This window comes from Hypanus sabinus, chromosome 29 (assembly GCF_030144855.1).
Source record: "Hypanus sabinus isolate sHypSab1 chromosome 29, sHypSab1.hap1, whole genome shotgun sequence".
Classification (NCBI taxonomy): domain Eukaryota; kingdom Metazoa; phylum Chordata; class Chondrichthyes; order Myliobatiformes; family Dasyatidae; genus Hypanus; species Hypanus sabinus.
The window spans coordinates 16,960,395-16,983,651 of NC_082734.1; the positions used below are offsets into that span (position 1 = coordinate 16,960,395).

At 43.7% G+C, this 23,257-nt stretch overlaps 1 protein-coding gene across 6 annotated transcripts in view; it reads right to left on the reverse strand.

Moving 5' to 3' along the window:
• Window positions 1-23,257, reverse strand: part of serhl (serine hydrolase like) — an 81,661-nt gene that overhangs the window by 13,069 nt on the left and 45,335 nt on the right. For all 6 annotated transcript variants that reach the window (XM_059953796.1, XM_059953793.1, XM_059953797.1 and 3 more), the window contains exons 8-15: window positions 17,770-17,811; window positions 14,965-14,984; window positions 13,563-13,637; window positions 11,462-11,565; window positions 5,794-5,873; window positions 2,751-2,785; window positions 1,845-1,921; window positions 415-508 (exon numbers count right to left, since the gene is read on the reverse strand). In XM_059953796.1, coding sequence (XP_059809779.1) covers window positions 415-508; window positions 1,845-1,921; window positions 2,751-2,785; window positions 5,794-5,873; window positions 11,462-11,565; window positions 13,563-13,637; window positions 14,965-14,984; window positions 17,770-17,811 — 527 coding nt within the window. The remainder of the gene's footprint in view (window positions 1-414; window positions 509-1,844; window positions 1,922-2,750; window positions 2,786-5,793; window positions 5,874-11,461; window positions 11,566-13,562; window positions 13,638-14,964; window positions 14,985-17,769; window positions 17,812-23,257) is intronic.

Sequence of the window (23,257 nt, forward strand, 5' to 3'; positions counted from 1 at the left end):
ACCCACGTGCAATCATAATTACTACGACAGGAATTTCTTCAGCCCCGGGGTGGCCAGTCTGTGCAATTTGTTGTCACAGAGGACTGTGGAGGTCAAGTCACTGGGACAGAGATTGACAGGTTCTTGACTGGTAGGAGGGTTAAAGGTTACAGGGAGAAGGTGGGAGCGTGGAGTTTAAAAAGCCATTATTGATTAAGCAGTCCAGATTTGATGGGCTGAATGGCCTAATTCTGTTGCTATGTGTTAGGGCGAGCATTCCCAACCTTTTCTTATGCCATGGACCCCCAACACTAACTGAGGGGTCCGTGCATCCCTGCGTTAGGGAAAGAATCAAGTATATATATGCCTGTTGTTTAACATCAGTAATATCCAGAGATTCTAATAGTGAAATCTATTTCACAGCCTGACTGTTACCTTCGTTACGACATTCCGGTATCCCTCCACTAAGAGACTGTACGGCGGGCAATCCGGCTTTATCTTTTCGTCCTTAGACAATCTATTCTCTGCCCTGAGGAGAATGAATAGCAGCTGGTAAATATGGAGAGACCAGGGGGTGACAAGATGCCCATTCCCCACCCGCCCCCAAGAAACATCTGTCTAATAGCCCTTGTGCGATTCCTGCTCCAACCCACAGCATGCCTGAAACCACTGAGTGGATTTAGAGTAACCGCCACTCAGGCCCAGAACCAAAGGCACCCCAGTCAGCTTCCCTCTCCCAGGCTTTACCGAAAACATCAAAAAGTAGAGGCCTCAATCTCTACAGCACCTTCATCAACTCCAGTGGTCCCAAAGCCCTTGTGGTGTTTCTGAAGTTCAGGTACTTGAGTAATTCAACATCCAACTAGAACACTTCAATACTCTTCAGAAAGAATGAAGAGTGAAGTGACTGGATGAGCAGGTTGTGATGTGGTTTGGGGGGGGGGGGGAGAGAGAAATACTGTCTGGAACTCTGAGAGAATTCAGTGGGTCATTCACCCACCTGTTCTGGTTGTTCTAATATCGTCACAGATACAGTGAAAAGCTTGTCTTGCGTTGATGTTCTACAGATAAAATCATTATTGCATTGAGCTAGAATAAGGTTAAACAATAAACGATGCTGAATAAACTATAAAAGATACCAAAAAAGTGCAGTTATATTCAAAGGTCTGATAACAGTGGGATAGAAGCTGTCATTGGACCCTGGGGTATGTGCTTTCAGGCTTTTGTATCTTTCGCCTGATGGGAGAGGGGGCAAAAGAGAGTGTCCAGGGTAGGCAGGATCTTTGATTACACTGCCTGCTTTACTGAGGTAGTGAGAAGTATAGACAGAGACCTGAGTTGTGTACACAACTCTGGAACTTATTGCGGTCACATGCAGAGAAGCTGCCACACACAAGTGTTGTTAATCCAGACAACTTTCTATAGCGCATCAATAAAAACCGGCAAGAGTCTACAGGGACATGCTGATGCGCTATCAATAACTCTAGGAGACTGGAAGTAGAGTACAAAATGATAGGCTTTTACTAACAGCGAAAATGGGCACGACCGTATTGGAGACTGAGGGAGGAGCAGTGCCCCAATCGCCTTTATACAGGGGTCTGTGGGAGGAGCCACAGGAGCAGTCAGCAGAGGGGCGTGTCCAGACAGGTATACATGGTTTACCACACATACTGAATTTCTTTAGCCTCCTGAGGCAGTAGAGGTGTTAGTGAGGTTTCTCGGCCAGTTCAGTTTAGTCTCATTGAAAAGGCAATACTCCAAGGCAAGGGTGCTTATTACCGCTTTTGAGACAATACTTCACTGCTCTGGTGAGAGCGGTACCAACTACCCAACACAGAGGATTGAAGGATGGGTGATATACTTACAAAATAAGAAGTACAGCTGCCCTTACGTTCTTCTGAAACTGTAGACACTGGTCAATGGATATCCTTACAGGAGTGAGCTTTGGTTCGATAAGAAATAAAAACATGATTTAAAAAAAACATCAGGTTCTGTATTATCCTATCTGATCAAATGTCTAAAGGTTCAAAGGCTCATTTTATTGTTCAGGTACACGTCTGATCTCCATCCTCTCCAGAAGCCATGAAATACAGAAAAACCACGGGCATTGTTGAAAAGAAATCACTCCCTGACACGAAAAAGAAACAAAATTCACAAACCCCAAAACCCCCCCACCCCTCCCTCACAAAAACGTGACAATTTTAACATTAAGTCCCCAGCCATCCCACCAGAAGAGAACAGCGAGGATAACATGAAATTCCCAGCCTCCTCCGCACAGAGAAGAACAGTGACAGACACCCCAACCTCTTCTCTCAGACACAAAGACTAGCAGATTTGCCTACAAAGAAGAAACACCAACAGAATATCAGACCCCAAATCCCCAACATCTCCCTCTCATAAAAAGTAATGTATTGCCTTATGTTTCCATACTCCGTGTGGACACAATCCCCATGTGTGTGCACGCAAGGGTGATTAAAGTTTGAGGATCTGTGGGACCTGAAATACCCCACTGGCCACAGGTGCCCAGAACTACTCTCCTTGGCCTTGCCCAAGGTTACACAGGGATATGTGCGAAGTTTGGTTAAATCATTTACCAGAAGAAAGTCACTCATAAATGTCAGAGGGGTGATGGTGTATTTAGTGAGGTGTTGGCTCCCATTGCCTGTCCCTTTAATTCTGCATCCCGCCCCTGTTCTGACCTATCTAGCATCACAATGGAAGGAAGTGGTGCACTGATTAATTACAATAGCTGGAATCAACAGAGAACTCACCAGATTGATTCTCAAATCTCTAGTGAACACAATACCTTGAGAAGAGAAAACAGAAGTAAACAGAATTATAAAAAAAAATTCTCAACTGGAAATGAAAAAAGATCAATCTTCAGAATCAGAAACAAAAACAGAAAATGCTGAGAACACTCATCAGAGCGGGGCAGCTTCTAAGGAAGGAGGCGCAGTTTATGTTTCAGATCTGGAAATCTGTTATGAAGAGTCATCTCGAGTACCATTTGCGTGTTTTTCTCTCTAAGAAAACATTATCACACTTTATGGTCATTAGTAATAGGTCCCTTTAGAAATTCGAAAGCCACTTCTGATACTTCCTGTTTCTAACGGAAGTTCTTTCTCCTAGGGACAGGTTGAGCTGTGGCAGAAAGCACTGGGAAGCAATGCCCTTTCTACTGGCTCGCCCATACCTTGGCAGCACACAGGCAGAGCTGCGGCCTCACCTTTAGTGCCCCAGGTTTGACCCTAACCTCAGTGCTGTCTGCACGGAGTTCACTCGACTTCTCTGTGACTGCGTGGGGTTTACCCAGATGTTTGGATTCCCCCCACCCCAGATCACAAAGATGCACTGGTAGGTTAAAGGGCTACTGTAACATATTTTAATGGGAAAGGGAATCAAAGGGACATTGGGGGCTGTGTGAAAGAGAGAGAGAGATAGAGAGATGAGAGAGATGAGAGACAGAGATGAGAGATAGAAAGATGAAAGATAGAGAGATAGAGAGAGAAAGAAAGAGATAGAGAGATAATATTTATTTAGGAATAGGCCCTTTGAGCCACACACCAGCAACCACTGACAAACCTGATTAACCGTAACCTAACCACTGGACAATTTACAATGACCAATTAACCTATGTCTTTGGACTGTGGGAGGAAACCAGGGGACCCAGAGAAAACCCACACATCCATGGGGCAGACATGTATAGATTCCTTATAGAACAGCGCCGGAATTGAACTCAGAACTCTGGAACACTCCAAGCCGTAACAGTGTCATGCTAACTGCTAACACTGCCATGGCTGCAGGAGTATTAAGGAGAGGTGGAAGTGGAACCAATGAGATTGGTTTCCTGGGCGCTGCAATCAACTTGATGGGCCAATTGACTTTGTGATTTACCACTACAACATTTTACACCGTTTGAGGTTCTATTCCCCTTCGTTTCCGAAGCATACTGTCCTGTCTACTGCTAGGTGTAAATCTCAAACTAGAAAGGAGCTAAAACTCTTCTCTTTTGCTTCCCTCCACATGTAAGACATTCATAAAATTGCTGCAGCAAAAAGAGGCCACTTGGCCCATGAAGTAATGATGGACTTGGTTCCCAGCCTCTCAAAATTGCACCTCCTTTTGATACTGCCTTAGTCAAGCATCGAGAAGCATAATTGTTTTGTATACGCACATCTGTTTCTTTGAGCCACTATCAGCAAAAAAACATAGCAGTTTTTCTTTGTTTCTTTATATCGTGCGCTGTGGAAGAGCCAATGTTGTAACACTCGAACAAGCTTTTCACTGATACAGCACTGTCCAGTTGTTTTTTAAAGAGTTCAACCTCATCTTTAATGGATAATGTGCAGTGTTTTGTTTCACAGCACGAGGTCCATTTCCTTTGCTCACTGGGGCTAAAAAAGAGCAAATGATATAAATGCAGGAAAACAAGCAGGAATCGCCTGTCTGTGTTTACAGGAGTGCGCCAACTCGTGAACAGATCTAGTGCAACCAAAACAATGCGCAGCAGATTGGTACAGTGACCCGAGAAATTTGAAATTACAGTTGTGCGGAAAATTTGAAATCAGTGGCGGATTATCAAAGGAACCGGATTACAGGTAGTTGGATTAGTGAAGGTCAACTGGACATTATTTGAGTAATATTGTATATATATTGGTTTTTAAGCAATTTTGTTGATTTAAATAGTTCATTCTGGGATATATGTATATAATTAGATGCTTTATTGATCCCAAAGGAAATGATAGTGTCACAGTAGCATTACAAGTGCACAGATATACAAATATTAGAAGAAAGAGTAAAAAATAAGTTACCTCAACTGGGGGGGGGGGGGAAGAAGGGGGTTCATCACTTCCCTGGCTATAGGTTGACTCATTATAGAACTTAATGGCTGAGAGTAAAAATGACCTCATATAGCACTCTATGGAGCAGTGCAGTTGCCTTGGTCTAATACTAAAAGTGTTCAGCCAAGGTGGCATGCAGAGGGTGAGAAACACTGCCCAAAATTGCCAGGATTTTCTATTGGGTCCTTTGCTCTACCACAGCCTGCGTGTGTCTAGCTTGATTCCTATTATCAGTTCAACATGGCGTCACCCATGTTGATGCCATTGCCTCAGCACACCACCACATAGAAGATTGTGCTGGTGACAACAGGCTGGTAGAACATGTGAAGGAGAGGCTTGCACACTCCGAAGGACCTCAGTCTCCTCAGGAAGTAGAGGCAACTCTGGCCCTTCTTGTACACAGCCCGTGTTGGTGCTCCACTCAAGTCTGTCATCCAGGTACACCCCAGGTACTTGTAGGTCCTCCCCGCATCCACCGTATCAATAGTAACAGAGAGAAGTGCAGACTTAGTCTTCCTAAAGTCCATCACCATCTCCTTTGTGAATCACATACATCACACTACCACATGACATGCTTATGCCTCACTTAAACTCAAAGTTAGACTTACATTTCATACTCCCTTGTCTTCCTTTACATTAGTTTAATGTTTCGAAGTTACAAAAAGCAATAATAATCAGATAAAAGTGCAGGAGTATGTGCTGAGGGAAAGACTGAAGCCCAGAGGTTCTGTAGGGAAGGACCTGCTGCCTCCGTACAATGAAGGACTGGCCCTGGGAAACAGCCCTCAAACACTTCACCGCTGCAGTGTTTAAGGAGTGGCGTTGATTCACCGTACCTATGGAACTGATGGTACAAGAAATGTAAAGGAAGGTGTGACCTGGCTGTATTTACAAGATATATTATGAATTAAGTCATTCTGAAATCAGACAAGAAGTTGACAATAGCTACTCCCATCCTGCAGCCAAACCGTACCTTCAGGTACCTCCCTGGATCCACGCTGAAGCAGGAGTCGGCCACTTTCCTCTGATAGCGACCCACTTCCTTGCAAGAGCCTGAAGAATAAAAGATTAGATAAACTTTGGACAACATCGAGGCAAAGGAAGGAATCTCATGATTGGCCTTTACTTAGTTCCAAGCGTACTGCAGGGTCTGAGCGACCAAGCTGCTGGAGGCACTACTACTGTTAACCACCGATAACACAACCTGTACTCACTCAGTTCTTCGGTGTTACAGCAAAACTTTCATGGCACATCAGTTTCACTACAAACTGGGGCATCTTGACTTGGAAAGGGCTTTGCAGATACTGTAGTGAGACTCACCAAAACGGTACAAGGGATGAAGGACATTTAGATCAATGCTGAGTTTATAATCATATACACAAATACATCGGGGCACAGGTATAATGAAAAACTTGCTAGCAGCAACAGCACAGGCACAGAGTGTTAAGACAAAGCATTCACAGGAAAAACAAATTATACAAGAATTGCATGAAAGAACATAATTAGAAAAAAAACTAGAACAAATTCAATTACAGTGCAAACTTGTCACAGTGTTGCTATACCAAGATAATAGTTAGGGTTGTGGAGGTTGGTTCAAGGTCTTCAGCATGGTGGTGTGAGACTAGTCCCTGTCCGATGACTTTCTTTAGAGCAGCTAAGATGACAAAAACAAAAGTGCATCAAGCGTGCTGGTATTCGTAAGAACCTTACAGGTGAGCCCTCCTATCGATTCCGCTTTCAATTGCTATAAGATAAACCAGATCATCTGCATCAGAGTGGGATAAAGGACAGTTATGCCTCCATTCTATTTCCTTCGGAGTTTACGGAGATTCAGGGTGACATCTAAAGCTGTGACAAACTTCTATAGATGCGTAGCAGAGAGTGTTAATTGGCTGCATCATAGCCTGGTCTGGAAACACCAATGGCCTTGAATGGAAAATCCTACCGAAGTGTGGATAGAGTCCAGTCCATCACGGGTAAAGCCCTCCCCACCACTGATCACATCTACACGAACCACTATTACACGAAAGCAGCATCAGAGACCCCACCACCCAGGACATTCTGTCTTCTTGCTGCTGCCATAAGGAGGAGGGTACATAAGCTTCAGGACTCACACCACCAGGTTCAAGAACAGTTATTACCCTCAATGACCAGACTCTTGAACTAAAGGGGATAACTTCAATCAACTTCACTTGACCCATAATTGAAATGGTTCCACAACCTCAGGACTCACTTTCAAGGACTTTTCATCTCATATTCTCAATACTTAACATTTATTTATTATTATTATTATTTCTTTCTTTTTGTATTTGCACAATCTGTTGTCTTTTGCACACTGACTGGACACCCAAGTTGGTGCAGTTTTTCACTGATTATGTTACGGTTATTAAGGATTAATTGAGTATGCCCGTAAGACAATGTATCTCAGGATTGTATATTGTGACATACTGTGTATGGAATTGTTAATAAATTTACTTTGAACTTTGATGGAAATGTGGCTCTAAGATGCATCCCTGAAGAGGCCATCCAGTTAGAGCCAACAGAATTCCCACCATCCCCGGCAAGACCCACACTGGAGGTGTATGTATCAATGTTAATAAGAACTGGTGTGTGAACACTTCAGTAAAGGTGAACAGTGGGTCATCAATGGTAGCGTTCCTTAATGGTGAAGTACAGGCCCTTCTATTTTCCGAGGGAGTCTACTGCTATTGTGATTGTGGTTGTATACATCCCCCCCACCTTGTGCTAATGCTGGGGAAGCACTAGGTGACCTCTATAGTGCCATCAGTGATCTGCAAATCACACTATGAATTGTTTCTTTATTGTTGCTGGTGACTTCAACCACGCTAACCTAGAAAACAGCCCTGTCTAAATTCTATCAGCGTGCTGACTTTGCTAAAGGCGAAAGCACATTAGACCTGGTTCATAAACACAAGGAATTCTGCAGATGCTGGAAATCTACCAGCGTCCATGGTGTATACAAAACTGCTCCCAGTCCCCAAGAGGGACTCTCTGACCACTTCTCCGTTCCTGCATAGGAGACCACCGATTCAGCCAGTTCAAAGGGAAATAAACCAAGCCAGAAGGAGAAACCACAGCACTGCAGGACTGTTTTAATAAACCACGGACTGGAACACATCAACATCAATGAATATATGAAATCGGTGACTGGCTACAAACAGAAATGCATGTAGAAGGTGTCACTGTTATTAAGCTCAACTGTGTGAGGGTAAATCAGAAGTCATGGCTGACAGCAAAGGTTCAGACACAGCTGAGAATTTGAGTGCTGTCCTCGGATGGGGCAGGTGAAGCAGCTCTCAAGTCAGTAGGAGCTGCATGTTCCCGCAAAATCAGGAAGACAAAATGGGATTACTCACCAAGAATATACAGCCATTTCTGTGACACCAGAGACATCAGGCACACGTGGCAGGGCACTCAGACCATAAAGGGCTACAAGATACACCCTGCACGTCAGTAACAGCGGCACTTCTCTTCCTGATAAGCTGAATGTCTTTTATGTTCGGTTTGACGCACAGGACGATGTGCCGGCGGGGAAGCTCCCCCCCACCCACTGAGGTGCAGGCACTCTGACCAACCACAGCTGATGTGCAGAAGTCCCTAACCAGGGTCGACACACATAAAGCAGTGGAGCCTGATAACGTACGGTACCTGGTCGGATGCTGAGCGACCGTGCAGCCCAGTTAACAGAAGTTCTAACAGACATCTTCAACATCCCTCTGGGATAGTCCACTGCCTCCTCAGTCTTCAAGGTGGTGACAATCATCCCAATACCCAAGAGGGCCACAGTAACCCGGCTCCTCAATGTCTACAGTTATGAACCAGCAGCAATCGATATGAAGCTGAGACAGGGTTCATAAACAAATCCCAAGATTTATTAACCTCTGCTCAAAAACATCGAAGAGTAAACAAACGACTAACTTAACCGGAAGTTAAAGTTAGGCGGCAAGATCTAACAAACGTAGAAACGGTTCTTAACGAGTTCTCGTCCAAGCACAGACTTCAAGTGGTAAATTCAAAAGTCCATGTGATTTATACAGTCATTAAGGAGAGACTTCCCCAAAACAACGATTCCTTCAAAGTAATGACGAATCTGCTGATCCCACAGCTGAGAGATGCTTTGTTCACAGAAATCACAAGGAAGTAAAAGGAACTGACCTTTTGACTGGAGGGTAGTCACTGCACAAACCTTCCTGACCTTGCAGGGGTTTAACTCAAATGTGCATGCCACCATTCCTGAACAAAGTCACAAAGGTGTATCATTCCCCAAAATGCTGAATGACATTAACTTTATCCAATCCTTCGAACTCGGATAACTCTGGTAATGCCTTCGCTCTCCGATACTGGTCTGTAAGGGAAAAATAAACGTGCAACAAACAAAACCGGTGGAGCCTCCACACCCCCGACCGGCAACAACGTTGCCCAAAAATAAAAATGAGAACTGCGTCCCAGATCGTGGCTTGGTTTAAATACGGTTTGGAATATGCCATCACATGACATCACATCACCCCACAGTCAAGAGACAATTACATCATCCCACTGTCCTGTGATCAAACTGTGAGCACGTAACACTACCATCCAGTGGCACTGATCACAACAATAATGACGTTGTTGTGATCCACGTTAAATCCCATCTTCCTGCTACATTGAACCCCTTCCAGTTTGTTCAGCACCTAAATCGGTCCAATAATGATGCCACAGCCTCCACACTCCACTCCGTCCTATCTCACCTGGAGAATGCTGCCTCATATGCCAGGATGCTGTTTATCGACTTCAGCTCGGTGTTTAATATGATCCCCCTCCAGAAGCTGGTGGCTAGCTATCAACATTGTGTCTCAACGTCACTCTCTCTCTCTAACTGGATCCTGACAGAATGGTCACAATCAGTCTGTGTTGGCAGAAACATCTCTAGCTCCATCACACTGAGCACCGGTGCCCCCCCAGGGCTGTGTGCTCAAGCCTGCTGCTGTTCATGTTGCTCATGCGTGACTGCACTGCTAGATCCAGTTCAACCTGAATCATCAAATTCGCTGATGACACAGTAGCCGCTGGCCTGATCAACAACTGTGATGACATGGCTTACAGAGAGGTGGAGTGGCTGGCAGATTGGTGTGACCACAACAACTTGAGTCTCAATATGGGCACGGCCGGAGAGATGATTGCAGACTTTAGGAAAGTGCAGGGTGACCATTCCTCACAGCTCCTCCATGGAGAGCGTTAGAAGCACCAAGTTTCTGAGAGTACACACAATGGATGATCTCACCTGGTCCTTCAACACCACCTCTTTCGTCAAGAAAGCACAGCAGAGTCTCCACTTCCTGAGATAACTGAAGCCCAATTCTAACCAATTTTTAGAAATGCACCTTGAGAGTTTCCTGATCAGCTTTATCACTATCTGGTACGGGAATTGTATGGCATCTCACAAGACCCTACAAAAGATTGCGAGGACTGCTGAGAGGGCAATCAGAGTCTCCCTTCCATCAAGAGCACTGTTTACAGAGGTCACGTAGCATGATCAATGGTCCCCTCCCATCTGTCCAACAATCTCTATGACCCACTGTCATCAGGATGGAGGGACAGCAGCATTCCGACAGGAACTGCCAGGATGGGAAACCGCTTCATCCCCCAAGCCACAAGACTACTGAACTCCCTACCACCACCCAGGTCTCATCACGCATGAAGCACCCGTAGTGTTATGCTCAACACATACGAACAAGCTAGATCTATATTAAACTCCATCTACCACTTCTCAGCCCATTTTTCCAGCTGGTCCAAATCCTTCCTCGCTGTCCACTGCACCTCCAATCTCTGTATCATCAGCAAATTTGCTGATCCAATTTACCACATTATCATCCAGATCACTGATATAGATGACAAATAACAATGGACCCTTGTTAACCTTTTCCTATAACCTAGGTCCTCAAGTCCTAATAATATCTTTGTACTATTTCTCAGCACTTTCAATCTTATTGACATCTTTCCTGTAGGTAGGTGATCAAAACCACACACATTACCCCTGCAAAGCCAATGTCTAATCCAATTTACTATCTCATCCTTTGTCTGCAGAAACTTCTCACTTCTGAATCAGAAAAGAACGAGGAATGTACTTAAAAAAGAGAATTGTACATTCTAGATCAAATTTATACTTTGTAGATCAACACTATGTGATTCTGATAGTTCATTTTACTTCTGTATGCACTGCTGTTGACGTATATACCAGAGATATTCTCCTGTTTGTATACACACTTTTTTAAAAAATCAATAAAAAGATTGAAAAAAGAAAGAAAGAAAAATATTTTCCATTACACTGTAGAAGTACCTTGTATAGAAAGGCAACAGCTATTCAAAGCAGCAGCCCACACCATCTCAACAGGGACAATTAAATACAAACAATATATTCTGGCCTTGCCAGCGATGCCCAAATTCCATAAATGTATAAAAGACCAGGGAGATCAGATTTCACTTCCCAGGGATTGTATTTTGCCAACACTGCCGCCTCGTTCTTTGTGGCATTTCACACGAGCTTTTACAGGACTACAGGCACTGCATTCATAAGGTAACAGGAGATTTCTGGGAAATCTCGAAGCATACTAGATCACATCAGACCTAATATCATTGCTTACCTCTTTAGAGCTGTGTCTGGAGTATAAACTCTGGGCGATCCCTGCTCCTTCTCCAGCTTTATAAGATCATCGAATGCCTTCTTAAGTTGTTCTTCTTGCGTGTGCTAGTAATTAAAACACATTTCTTCATAGGAATTCAGTTTAGGAAAAGCAATTCCAACCAATTAAAAGACAATCATGCTTCCTGCTCTCCTGCAACATGTAACACTGTCAGTACTTGGTTATTCTTTTAAACAGGTATTTGACTAATGCAATTTGGTCGAATTGTTTTTGTTTCAGGTAGATTTATCATTAATCTCTCATCCCCTCCCCACGCTCTACATCTTACCAAGCTGTAAAATCATCCACCTTCACAAGTATAATATCATTTCCACAATGTGTAAAGTGCTGTAAGAAACAAACTTTGGTTAAGCCTTTGTCACCTCCTGGTCCGATTATTTTTAGCAACCTGCTTGGGAACATGGAGCAAACTCCAGCCTGTACAAGGCTCAGCTTTCTGTGCACGCCTCATTAGAATGCCTTGATATGACATCACCCAGGTCCGTCATCTCCACTTGTGCAATAAATCCCAGCTCCCATCTTTTAAGTCCCTTCTTCTTCTTCTCTATTCCTACCAATGCCCCAAGCTCTGGTTTACCCTGAAGTCATTCCCCTTATTGTGGCTGCTCTCCGACCAGCACCATTTGCAGCTAACCCTTCAGTCTCCTGGGGCTACTAACCAAATTCTTCAGTCTCTCCCCATCTTGCTCTTCTGCTTTAAAAGTAATGGTCCCCAACACTACCCCTGCAGCAAGTTTCCATCACTCCCGCTAACCCCACTCCATGCTACAGTATCTGAGTGCAAGTGCACTGGGACGAAGCTCACCTTAAAACCCTTCTGGAAGCAAATTGATTTTAGAAATATAATTGTATATATTATATACAATATATTATAAACGTGTACAATATAACACGAGGATCACAATCCAACGTTCATCTCCCACTTTATTTTCAGATATTCTATACCCAATTTGCTTTGGTCTGTGTCTCCTCACTTCTCTATCTTTCTGCTTTTACTATCCCTCATATACTTTCTGTCTCACAGGTCTGCATCGTAAGACTTGCTCTTTAATTTGCCCCAGTTCTGAAGGAGATCTTCAACTCAGAAGGTGGCTGCTGTTTCCCTCTCTGTAGCCATTGCCAAGTGTTTCACACATTCTGCTTCAGACTTTCAGAACCCAAAGTGTGTCTTGCGCCCTCAGCTAATTGTGTGGAAGTACAAAGTGAACCTCCGAAAATTGAAGGAAATGTTCAGCAGTCAGACAGCATCTGTGGAAGGTGATAAGAGTTAATGTAATCTAAAACATTAATCGTTTTTCTCTTTCGCAGATGCTGCCTGATCTGCTGAGTGTTTCCAAGACTTTTCAGTTTTTATTTCATTATTTCCAGCAACTACACCTTTTGGGTTTTCATGGACTAAAGCTGTGTTGTCAGGAGTGGAAGCACACAGAACGTCTACAACAGTGCTCAAACTCCTTAATTACCCCATTCCACTGGAAGAAGAGCTGCTTTAGTTTATCTCTGGAAAGGGAACTCAATATGTGGAGCTCTGCAAACCTAATTAGAATGATGGTCACAGTGGGTTTATCCAAGAGCTTGTGTGCCTCAATGACCTGGAGAACTATGTTGGCTGGAGTCAGGGCTTTATGCTTTGGCTCTTGGTAGGGTCACCCATGCCAAACAAGTCAAAGGGTAAAGACCAGACCAGGAGTGGTCCATTGTTCTTCCAGGTTCGGGGTTCAGCTCAGGGCCAACAACCCTGACTGGTAAAACAAAATTGTTAAGGAAAGAATGAAGAATCCTTCTAGAGTGTGATGGTATTCCTGAGTCTCCACCCAGAACTGACAGTAGTGAAAATTACCGACATGATAAAGGAAGGCCTGAACACTACCAGAGATGGAGGACCCTCACTGCTGCCTCAAATGCCAGTGGTGTAATGGGCAGTAAGCAAGTCACAATGGGTTTATTTAAACTATAAAGTTTGATGTATGTAAATCATCTGTTAGCTTATGCATCAGGTGACATATTTTTGCTATGCATAATTTAAAAATATAAAACTTACTTTAGTAAGCGGAAGGAACCCATAAGAATCCAGCAAAATCAGTTTATCCACCATCTCTGGGAAAATTGAGCAGAACTGTAACCAAGAGTAAGCATTGTAGGTTAATTGGTAATCGTAAATTGTCCCGTGATCTGGCTAGGGTTGAGGGGATTGCTGGCGGTGTGACTCGAAGGACTTATTCCATGCCGTATCTCAACAATAACTAATAACATTGTCAGACAAGAAAGATGAAATGATGAGAACTATGGACCAGTCCATGCCAATCAAGATCACCATCTAAGCTAGTCCCACTTGCCTGCATTTGGCCCATATCCCTCCAAACCTTTCCTACACATGTACCTGTCCAACTGCCTTTGAAAAGTTGTAAATGTACCTGCCTCAACCATTTCCTCTGGTAGTTCCTTCCGTATAATGACTACCCTTTGGGTGTAAATGTTGCCCCTCAGGTTCCTATTAAATTGCTCCCCTCTTACCTTAAACTTATGCCCCCTGGTTCTTAATTACCCAACCTCAGAGTCATGTGTATACCAGAAACCATAAAATTTATTTTATTGACAGTTACCTGCATTCAAATTCCCATTTCTTTCCATTACTTATCCTGCCCATATCAAAATATTTAACAGTTTATGCTTTATGTGACAGCACGTCTGGTACTGACACTTGTAATGAGAAACCTCTCAATAGCAGGACATCGACTTCTATCATGTTCCACTTCCCATAAAACTCCAACACAAATTTATAACACGTTAAGCATTTGTAAGGTTGGGTTTGTCTCTCCCACAGTTTATAATCCATAACAGCCCTATGTCAGGAATTAGAGACCTACTCCCAAAACTGGCATCTATTGACAGCGTTGGGTCATTGACACTGATGTCACAGCGCTGTTGGGTAACAGTGCGAGGATTACTACACAGTCTTCTGCTTCAGATGGGTGAGCCAACATACAGCCTCGTCACGGTTCATAGAGTGATCACTGGAACCAAGGTCAAACCCTCCAGCAAGGACACACCAATATTGTCATTCCTAGGTCAAAGGCACTTGGGTAATCCACAGCCAAGAGTCCAAGCAAACCACACTTACTCCTGCTACATCTGACGGTCAAAATCCCTACCAAAGGATGTCAATATTTAACTATGACATTTTTTTTGTGTGTGCCATACTCTGCCAGAGCCTCGGCAACCACTTATTTTTTTCAAGCGGTTGTCTTGGTGGAAAGATTCTGTCCTTCTTACAGAACAGTGTTTTTTTTTTGCAGTCGAGTTGCGAGCTCGACACTCAACCCGGCACGGATGGAAAGCATGATTCAAACCCGGGAACCGTCGCTCCGGAGTCCGGCGCTGATGTCACTGCGCCACCAGCCGGGTTTGACTATGGAATGAAATCAAATGCAGTACGTACTCACCAGTCCTCCGACATTGCCCCCTGGAGGAAAACCATGGAAAATATTAATGCCTGATGAAGAACTACGTCGTTCTTACAGAACAGAAACAAGTGATTCAGACAACATGCTTGTTTATATTCTGCAAGCTTTCACACACCCTCTGCACCTCAACCTACAAGCATAACTTCTATTCCTTCCCCACCAACCCCCAGCCTCATGTCTTGATCAGGATCTCTGAGACAGGATTTCAACTATTCACCTTGTGGCAATTTGGCACAAATTCAATGGAGACAGGACGGCTGGGGGCAATACCTGCAGATGAGCTGCGCCAGCTCAGTGAAGTTGCAACAGCAAGCTGAACAGGAGAAGCGGCACGCAAAAGGCAGACCCAAGCGATCTGGGTGGAGCATGCAAGTGCAATTACAAGGAAGGCATGAGAGCTTTAGGAGTTTGCAAAGATTCTGCACGACATCTGAAACTTTGAGAAACTTCTGTAGATGTGTAGTGTAGAATATATTGACTGGTCGCATCACAGCTTGATATCGAAACACCAAAGCCCATGAGTGGGAAAACCCTACAAAAAAGTAGTGGATATGGCCCAGCCCATCATCAGTAAAGCCCTCCCCACCACTGAGCACATCTCGAGTGTCGTTGCAGGAAAACAGCATCCATCAAAGACCCCCATCACCCAGGCCATTCTCTCGTTTCACTGAACCCTCAGGTCTCTCACCACCTGGTTTAGGAACAGTTACAACCCCTCAACCATCAGGCTTTTGAACCAAAGGGGATAACTTCACTCACCACATCACTGAAATGTTCCCAGAACCTATGGACTCATATTCAAGAATTCATCATTTCATGTTCTCGATATTTACTGCTTATCTATTATTATTATTATTATTATTTCTTTTTGTATTTGCACAATTTGCTGTCTTTTGCATTCTGTCTAAACACCCATGTTGATGTAGTCTTTCACTGATTCTGTTAATTTTATTATCCTATTATAGATTTATTGAGCATCCCTGCAGGAAACTTAATCTCAGGGTTGTATATGGTAACATACGGGCTTTCATAATAAATTCACTTCAAACTTTTGTAACTAAACTTGCATAGTCCTACTATATCTAATCATGAATGGGAAGCGGAGGCTCCAAGAATCTCCTTATCCTACGATAAATAGGGCTCAGCTAATGAGTGGTGACACCAAGATGAGAGCACGTGCAAGTAGGTTCAATGAGCGCATGATCCATCTTGGTTAATTCTGAGCTCCCCAAACTCACACAAGGTGGTCTGAACTCCTGATAACCTGAAGGAACTGCTGAGACATTCAGATACAGTGACCTTTCAGCCTGGTGCATAAAGGTCCACACTCCAGAACTAACTATGGCTCTAGCTGACTTGTTTCAACTTCTGGCAACTTGCCGAACTTTGGGAAATTATCCAGCTATGCTCTGATCAGTAAAGGCAGGAATCCGTCCCTGCCTCGACACCGAGACAGCGTTTGACTAAGTGTAAGACGGAGTCCTGGCAAAAGTAAATTTAGTGGGCACCAAAGGGAATGTGTTCCAATGGCTGGAGGCAATACTAACCGTGGAAAAGGGGCATAGGGTTAGAAAGCCTATCATCTGAGCCCAGGACATCATGGCAGTAACTGGCCCTCAGGACAGCACTTAATCCAAACACCTTTATTAATGAATTGGCATGTCAGAAGTGGGAACTTCAGTACATTGTTCAATTCTACTTCCAACTCCTCAGAAAGCAGTATAACCAAAATAACATTCAGCACAGATTGACAGTGGGTAGTAACATGCATGACAAAAATGATAATGACCATTGCCAACAAGGATCTACCTTTGACATTCAATGGTCAACCTCCCCTCCACCAAAAGCCCAGGTGTCACCACGCATTAGGCACTCAATGGAGCACCATATTAATACCGTGGCTGCAATAGGAGGTCAGGGGCTATGACAAGTGTCTGACCTCCACACACTACAAAATTCTGTCCACCATCCACTTGTCTGGACAAGCGCAGCATCGACACCTTGATGCTTGACATCATCCAGGACAAACCAGCCCATTTGGTTGGTGCTCGATCACCATCCTGAACATTCATTCCCCTCAGCCAGCGGTGCATGGTTGTTCTGCACGTCATCTACAAAATACCCCGCAGTTAACTCACCCAAACTACTCCGCCAGGGGCTCCCAAACCCAAACACCAGGTCAGCCCCTGTAGGGGTACACAACTCCCCACAGATTCTACACCAAAGTAAGCACAGCATCCCAACCTGGAAACACAATCGCCGGAAAATTGTCACTGCTGAGAGCATCTCCTCTGCAGCTCGCTCCCCAACAGCACTGCAAGTACACCCACACCTCAAGAACTGTCACGCTCAAGTGGGCAACTCATCATTACCTTCGAGGGCTATTAAAAGCTAGCTCAGCCATACCTTGAGTGACTATAAAAGAGTACCTTGCAAGGACTGCTGCAGTTCAGAGCAACGGCACTTTACAACCTTAAGCACAATTAGGGATAGGCAATAAATGCTGGCATTGCTAGTGACATCAGATCCCATGCCCTTCAATTTTCAAGCCTTTTGATCTTATCAGCCCGTAATTTGCATTACATTATAATTTTCTCCCCCCAGCTCTATGTATATTGGGGAAGTTAACACTGATTCTGTCCTCAAGGCTCTATACTTGGAGGTGGAAGTGACTGGAAAACAGAAAACAGGTACAGACTACTCACTGGTCTCCAGCCCTGCTACACTTGATCTGAGCTGTGTTCATGCAGCTTAGCAACATCAAGTCAAAGGATGCTTGCTTACCCATGCTGTGGCCCATGATGGTGAATTTCTTCCAGTTTAAGTCTGCAATAGAACACAGAACAGTCAAGTGCAGGAACACGCCATTCTGCCCACGATATCTGCACCAGCTATGTCAATCTAAGCCAGGGGTCGGCAACCTTTACCACTGAAAGAGCCATTTGGACCCGTTTCCCACAGGAAACACTGGGAGCCACAAAACCCATTTGACATTTAAAATGAAATAACACTGCATACAATGCTTTTTTTTGCCTTTATGCTATGAATAAACAAACTATAATGTGTTGCATTTATGAAACCGATGAACTCCTGCAGAGAAAACAAAATTACATTTCTGCATGCAACAAAAACATTTTGAACTCCGAAAAAAAGACGTTGGGTTGAAGGTTACTTTTAAGTAAAATACTCAATGTCTATTTGAGTCCTTCTTGTATTTATGAAAAACACCGAACTTAAATTGTCTGCCAGCAGCAAACCAAAAATAACGTCAGCCAGCTGTCAACCTGAAAAATAAAAGGACTATTTCACTGAACAATGAAAAAATATGAATATACGTAAAATAATAGGCAATTAAAATATTTATCATACTTGGTTAATGGGATTTCTGCTCCTGGACCTTAGCGCACAGAGTCTGCACATCAGGGCTGTATGACGTCACCTTCATCTTTACACAGGATCGCAAACTGTCATCTGTGAGGCGTGCGCGATGTTTGTTTTTAATAAAGTTCATGTTGGAGAACACCTGCTCACATATATATGTGTATCCAAAGATCAACAGGACTTCAAGCGCATACTTTTTAATGTTTACATAAATGTCGGGGATAGCATTCCATGTTTCGAACACAAGTTTGTCTGATTTGGGGAGGTTTTCAATATCACTCCATTTGTGATTCTGAGCAAGAACGTCCTTCTGACAGGCAACATCTTCAAGGTCTGCTGTCAAGCGTCTAAACTTGGACACCCATATGTCTTTGTCGGCTATGTCGGCCAGTTCCATCTCAAGATCAGGTTGACTCACACCTGCCAATGCAGTCGTATTCAGTAGGGATGGATCGATGCTTAGGGGAGTGACCGGGAAGCATAATGTGTTTTTTTCCTCTCTGAACTCACAGAAGCGTTTCCCAAACGATGTTTGCATTGCGATGATTGCAGAATGTAAATACTCCAAACTTATTATGTCATGAGCTTGTTTGAACTCTCTCAAATTGGGGAAGTGAAACAATGTGCCTTTCTGTAAATCTCTGGCAAGCACTGTCAACTTGCGCTCGAATGCCAAAACATCCTCCAACATGTGCAGGGCTGTACGTCCTTTCCCCTGAAGAGCTGTGTTCAGCGTGTTCAGGTGCGCTGTCATGTCTACCATGAAGTGTAGCTTTTCCAGCCACTCTGGCTGTTCCAGCTCAGGAAAGGTGAGACCTTTGCTGCCCAGGAAAGTTTTCACTTCTTCCAGACGCGCGACAAAGCGTTTCAGCACCTCCCCTCTTGACAGCCACCGGACTTTGTTGTGCGGCAGGAGATCAGAATATGCGCTTTCTAGCTCGTCCAGTAACAAACGGAATTGACGGTGATTTAAACTTTTTGCCATTATTTTATTGACAATCTGAATGACAACATCCATTACTTCTGTGCATTCCGGAGGAAATGTTTGAGCGCACAGTGCCTCTTGGTGCAAGATGCTGTGAAAAGTCAGCAGCTTTCTGTCCAGCAACTTCTGCAGTAAAGCCACAAATCCCTTGTGCGCTCCTGTCATACTTGGTGCCCCATCGGTAGCTACTGACACCAGGTGGGTGGTCTTTATTCCTTTGGCTCTTAAACAACTCAAGACAGCCTCACAGATGTCCTCCCCCCCCCCCGTGTTTGGCCTTTTAGAGGTATCAACTCAATCATTTCTTCCTGTGGCCCGGCAGAGTTTACATACTGGCAGAACAACGCTATTTGTTCAATATCACCTTTGTCTTTAGTCTCGTCACAGGCAATCGAGTAGGCCACAGCTGAATTGATGTCTTTAATTTGCTGTCTTGCGATGCTTCCTTCTTTTTTTCTTTTTGTTTCTTTTGTTTTTTTTTTTTTTTTTGTTTTTTTTTTGCCATTTTTATGGTTTTTTTTTTCGCAGTCTTTGCAGAGAGGGGCATATCCCTGATTTTCTGCATAATTTCACTCTTGTTTTTAAAGTCCATGAATAGATGTTCTGAAATCTTAATGAAAGATTCTTTTATATATTCACCATCTGTAAACTGCTTCCCATGCCTGACTATTTCTTGAGTGGCAACAAAACTAGCGTATGTAGTTGATTTTCCAGACTTCATCCACTTCTTGAAATGATTTTTGCTCAGATCAACCTTCTGCATCAGTTCCAGTTCTGCATCAGGCTTTTTTTCTCTCATCTTCATCCGGATATTTTTGAGCAAAGGCTGCATGTTTATTCTGGAAATGTCTTGTGACATTTGACTTTTTGTTATTTGCTAGTTTCTCATTGCACATTAAGCATACCGGTAAACTAGTTTCGTCAGCAGTGAAAGCAAATGAATCTGCCCACGTATCATTAAACGTTCTGTTTTCTTCAGTCACTTTTTTTTAGAATTCTCCATAGTTAGCCTACCTTGGATCGAAAAATTAAAGTAATCGCGCACTGGCGGGTGTCAGGCATTGGCAGTGGTGACGTATATTAATAGCAACAAAAAACACATTTTATTTAGATTGTACAAGATCACCGTAATCTTCAAATTTAGAATTACATTTCAAAGACTAACAAACTAACATAAAATACATTTTAATTAAATACTCATCATTTATTTTCCAAAGCCACAAGGAGCCGCAGCACGGAGATGAAAGAGTCCCATGCGGCTCCGGAGCCGCGGGTTGCCGACCCCTGATCTAAGCTAATCCCATCAACCTGTACAAGATCCATAGTCCTCTATTCCCTGCCTGTTTGGGTGTGTCTAAGTGTTGCTATCTTATCTCCTAGTATTTTCCTCAGCAGTGCGTTCCAAACGTTCCAAAACTCTTGACCTGAAACAATGACTTCTCATTACTGGCATGGTAGTGTAGAGTTTAATGTAACACTGTTACAGCGCCAGCAACCAGAATCCAATTCCGTCACCGTCTGTAAGGACTCTACATTCCCTTTGTGATCACATGGGTTTGCTCTGGGTGCTCCAGTTTCTCCAGCTGTATGGGTTAATTGATCAGGTCACAGAGGGGTAACTGGGCAACGTGGGCTTGCTGGCTGGAACTGTGTCACTGTGCTGTACCTCTAAACTAAACCAAGACCACATTTCCCTCCATAGCTGCTGTCTGAGTTCCTTTAGCATTTTAAACTTTCACCCCCTCACCTTCAATGAATAGTGGTTAAAACTTCTAACATCTCAGCAAACTTTAAAAAAAAATTATTTCTCCTCAGCTTTCAGCCTCTTCTGCAGATGCTGACCTGGGGAAAAACCCAAGGATGGCAAATCAAACTTCTTTCCAGTGAATTTGATGAGTGAGCGTCAGTGCTCAATCATGCAGGAGGGTGAGATCACCTTCCCCTCTATCCCCATCGCCTACAATAATGAAGGCAGCAACGTCAGGAGGATCTTCTGTGTGCTAAAGTTCCTCTCTAAAACCAACTATTCTGAATCACCCAACAATATCTCTTCAACATTTGGATTAGACATTGGCTCAATGGGAGAAGTCAGAGAGTGGTAGTGGAGGATTGCTACTCTGAGTGGAGGCCACAGGGATCAGTGCTGGGTCCATTGTTATTTGTCATCTATATCAATGATCTGGATGATAATGTGGTAAATTGGATCAGCAAATTTGCTGATGATACAGAGATTGGAGGTGTTATGGACAGTGAGGAAGGTTTTCAAAGCTTGCAGGGGGATTTGGACCAGCTGGAAAAATGGGCTGAAAAATGGCAGATGGAGTTTAATACAGACAAGTGTGAGGTATTGCATTTTGGAAGGAAAAACCAAGGTAGAACATACAAGGTAAATGGTAGGGCACTGAGGAGTGCAGTAGAACAGAGGGATCTAGGAATACAGATACAAAATTCTCTAAAAATGGCATCACAGGTAGATAGGGTAGTAAAGAGAGCTTTTGGTACATTGGCCTTTATAAATCAAAGTATTGAGTATAAGAGTTGGAATGTTATGGTGAGATTGTATAAGGCATTGGTGTGGCTGAATTTGGAGTATTGTGTGCAGTTTTGGTCACCTAATTACAGGAAGGATATTAATAAGGTTGAAAGAGTGCAGAGAAGGTTTACAAGGATGTTGCTGGGACTTGAGAAGCTGAGTTACAGAGAAAGGTTGAATAGGTTAGGACTTTATTCCCTGGAGCACAGAAGAATGAGGGGAGACTTGATAGAGGTATATAAAATTATGATGGGTATAGATAGAGTGAATGCAAGCAGGCTTTTTCCACTGAGGCTAATGGAGAAAAAAAAAACCCAGAGGACATGGGTTAAGGGGGAAAACCTTAAAGGGAACATGGGGGGGGGGGCTTCTTCACACAGAGTGGTGGGAGTCTGGAATGAGCTGCCAGTTGAAGTTGTAAATGCGAGCTCACTTTCAACCTTCTTAAGAAAAACTTGGACAGGTACATGGATGAGAGGTGTATGGAGGGATATGGTCCAGGCGTAGGTCAGTCGGACTAGGCAGAAAAATGGTTTGGCACAGCCAAGAAGGGCCAAAACGCCTGTTTCTGTGCTGCAATATTTTAAGGTTCTAACATGCTTGAAGAAAGAAAACCAATTGCAGATGCACCACAATAGCTGTAAAACACTTAACACTACCAAAATTAATGAAAAATTAATTGCAGGTCTGTTTATTCTAGGTTACTGGGTAGTTGGCCCAACCAATAAGAATGGGAACTGATTAAAAGTTAAGCATGGTTCTTTCCTCACAGTTGCTAACTGACCTGCTGAATATCTCCAGCATCATCATCATTACCTGCCATGTTGTATGACTTAGGCGATCATGGTCTCATGACCATGATTGTTCTTGGAAACTTTTTCTATTGCTTTTGCCTAGTGGTTTGCTATTGCCCTCTTCTGGGCAGTGACTTTACAAGACGGGTGACCCCAGCCATCATCAATACTCTTGATTCTCTGCCTGACGTCCATGTTTGCATAACCAGGACTTGTGATATGCACCAACTACTCTTAAGACCATCTACCATCTGCTCTCATGGCTTCACACCACCCTGATTGGAGCTGCCACACCATGCCCAAGGGTGACCTGCAGGCTAGTGGAGGGAAAGGAGCACCCACCCTTATACCTCCTTCAGAAGAGATGCACCTCTAGCCCGCCATTCATTTCCAGTACTTCCTGTTCTGTTGTACCCCAACGCACAGTTCTTGTCATTCTCCACAATCTTATCAAAGCAGACAAGCTTCACCTAGCACTTCATTCAAACATATCGTTGTCCAAATCCAGCATCCACAGCCATGCACTTGCTGATCACTAACCTACTTGCTCTGAGATCAGTGACACCACCAGGGAGACCA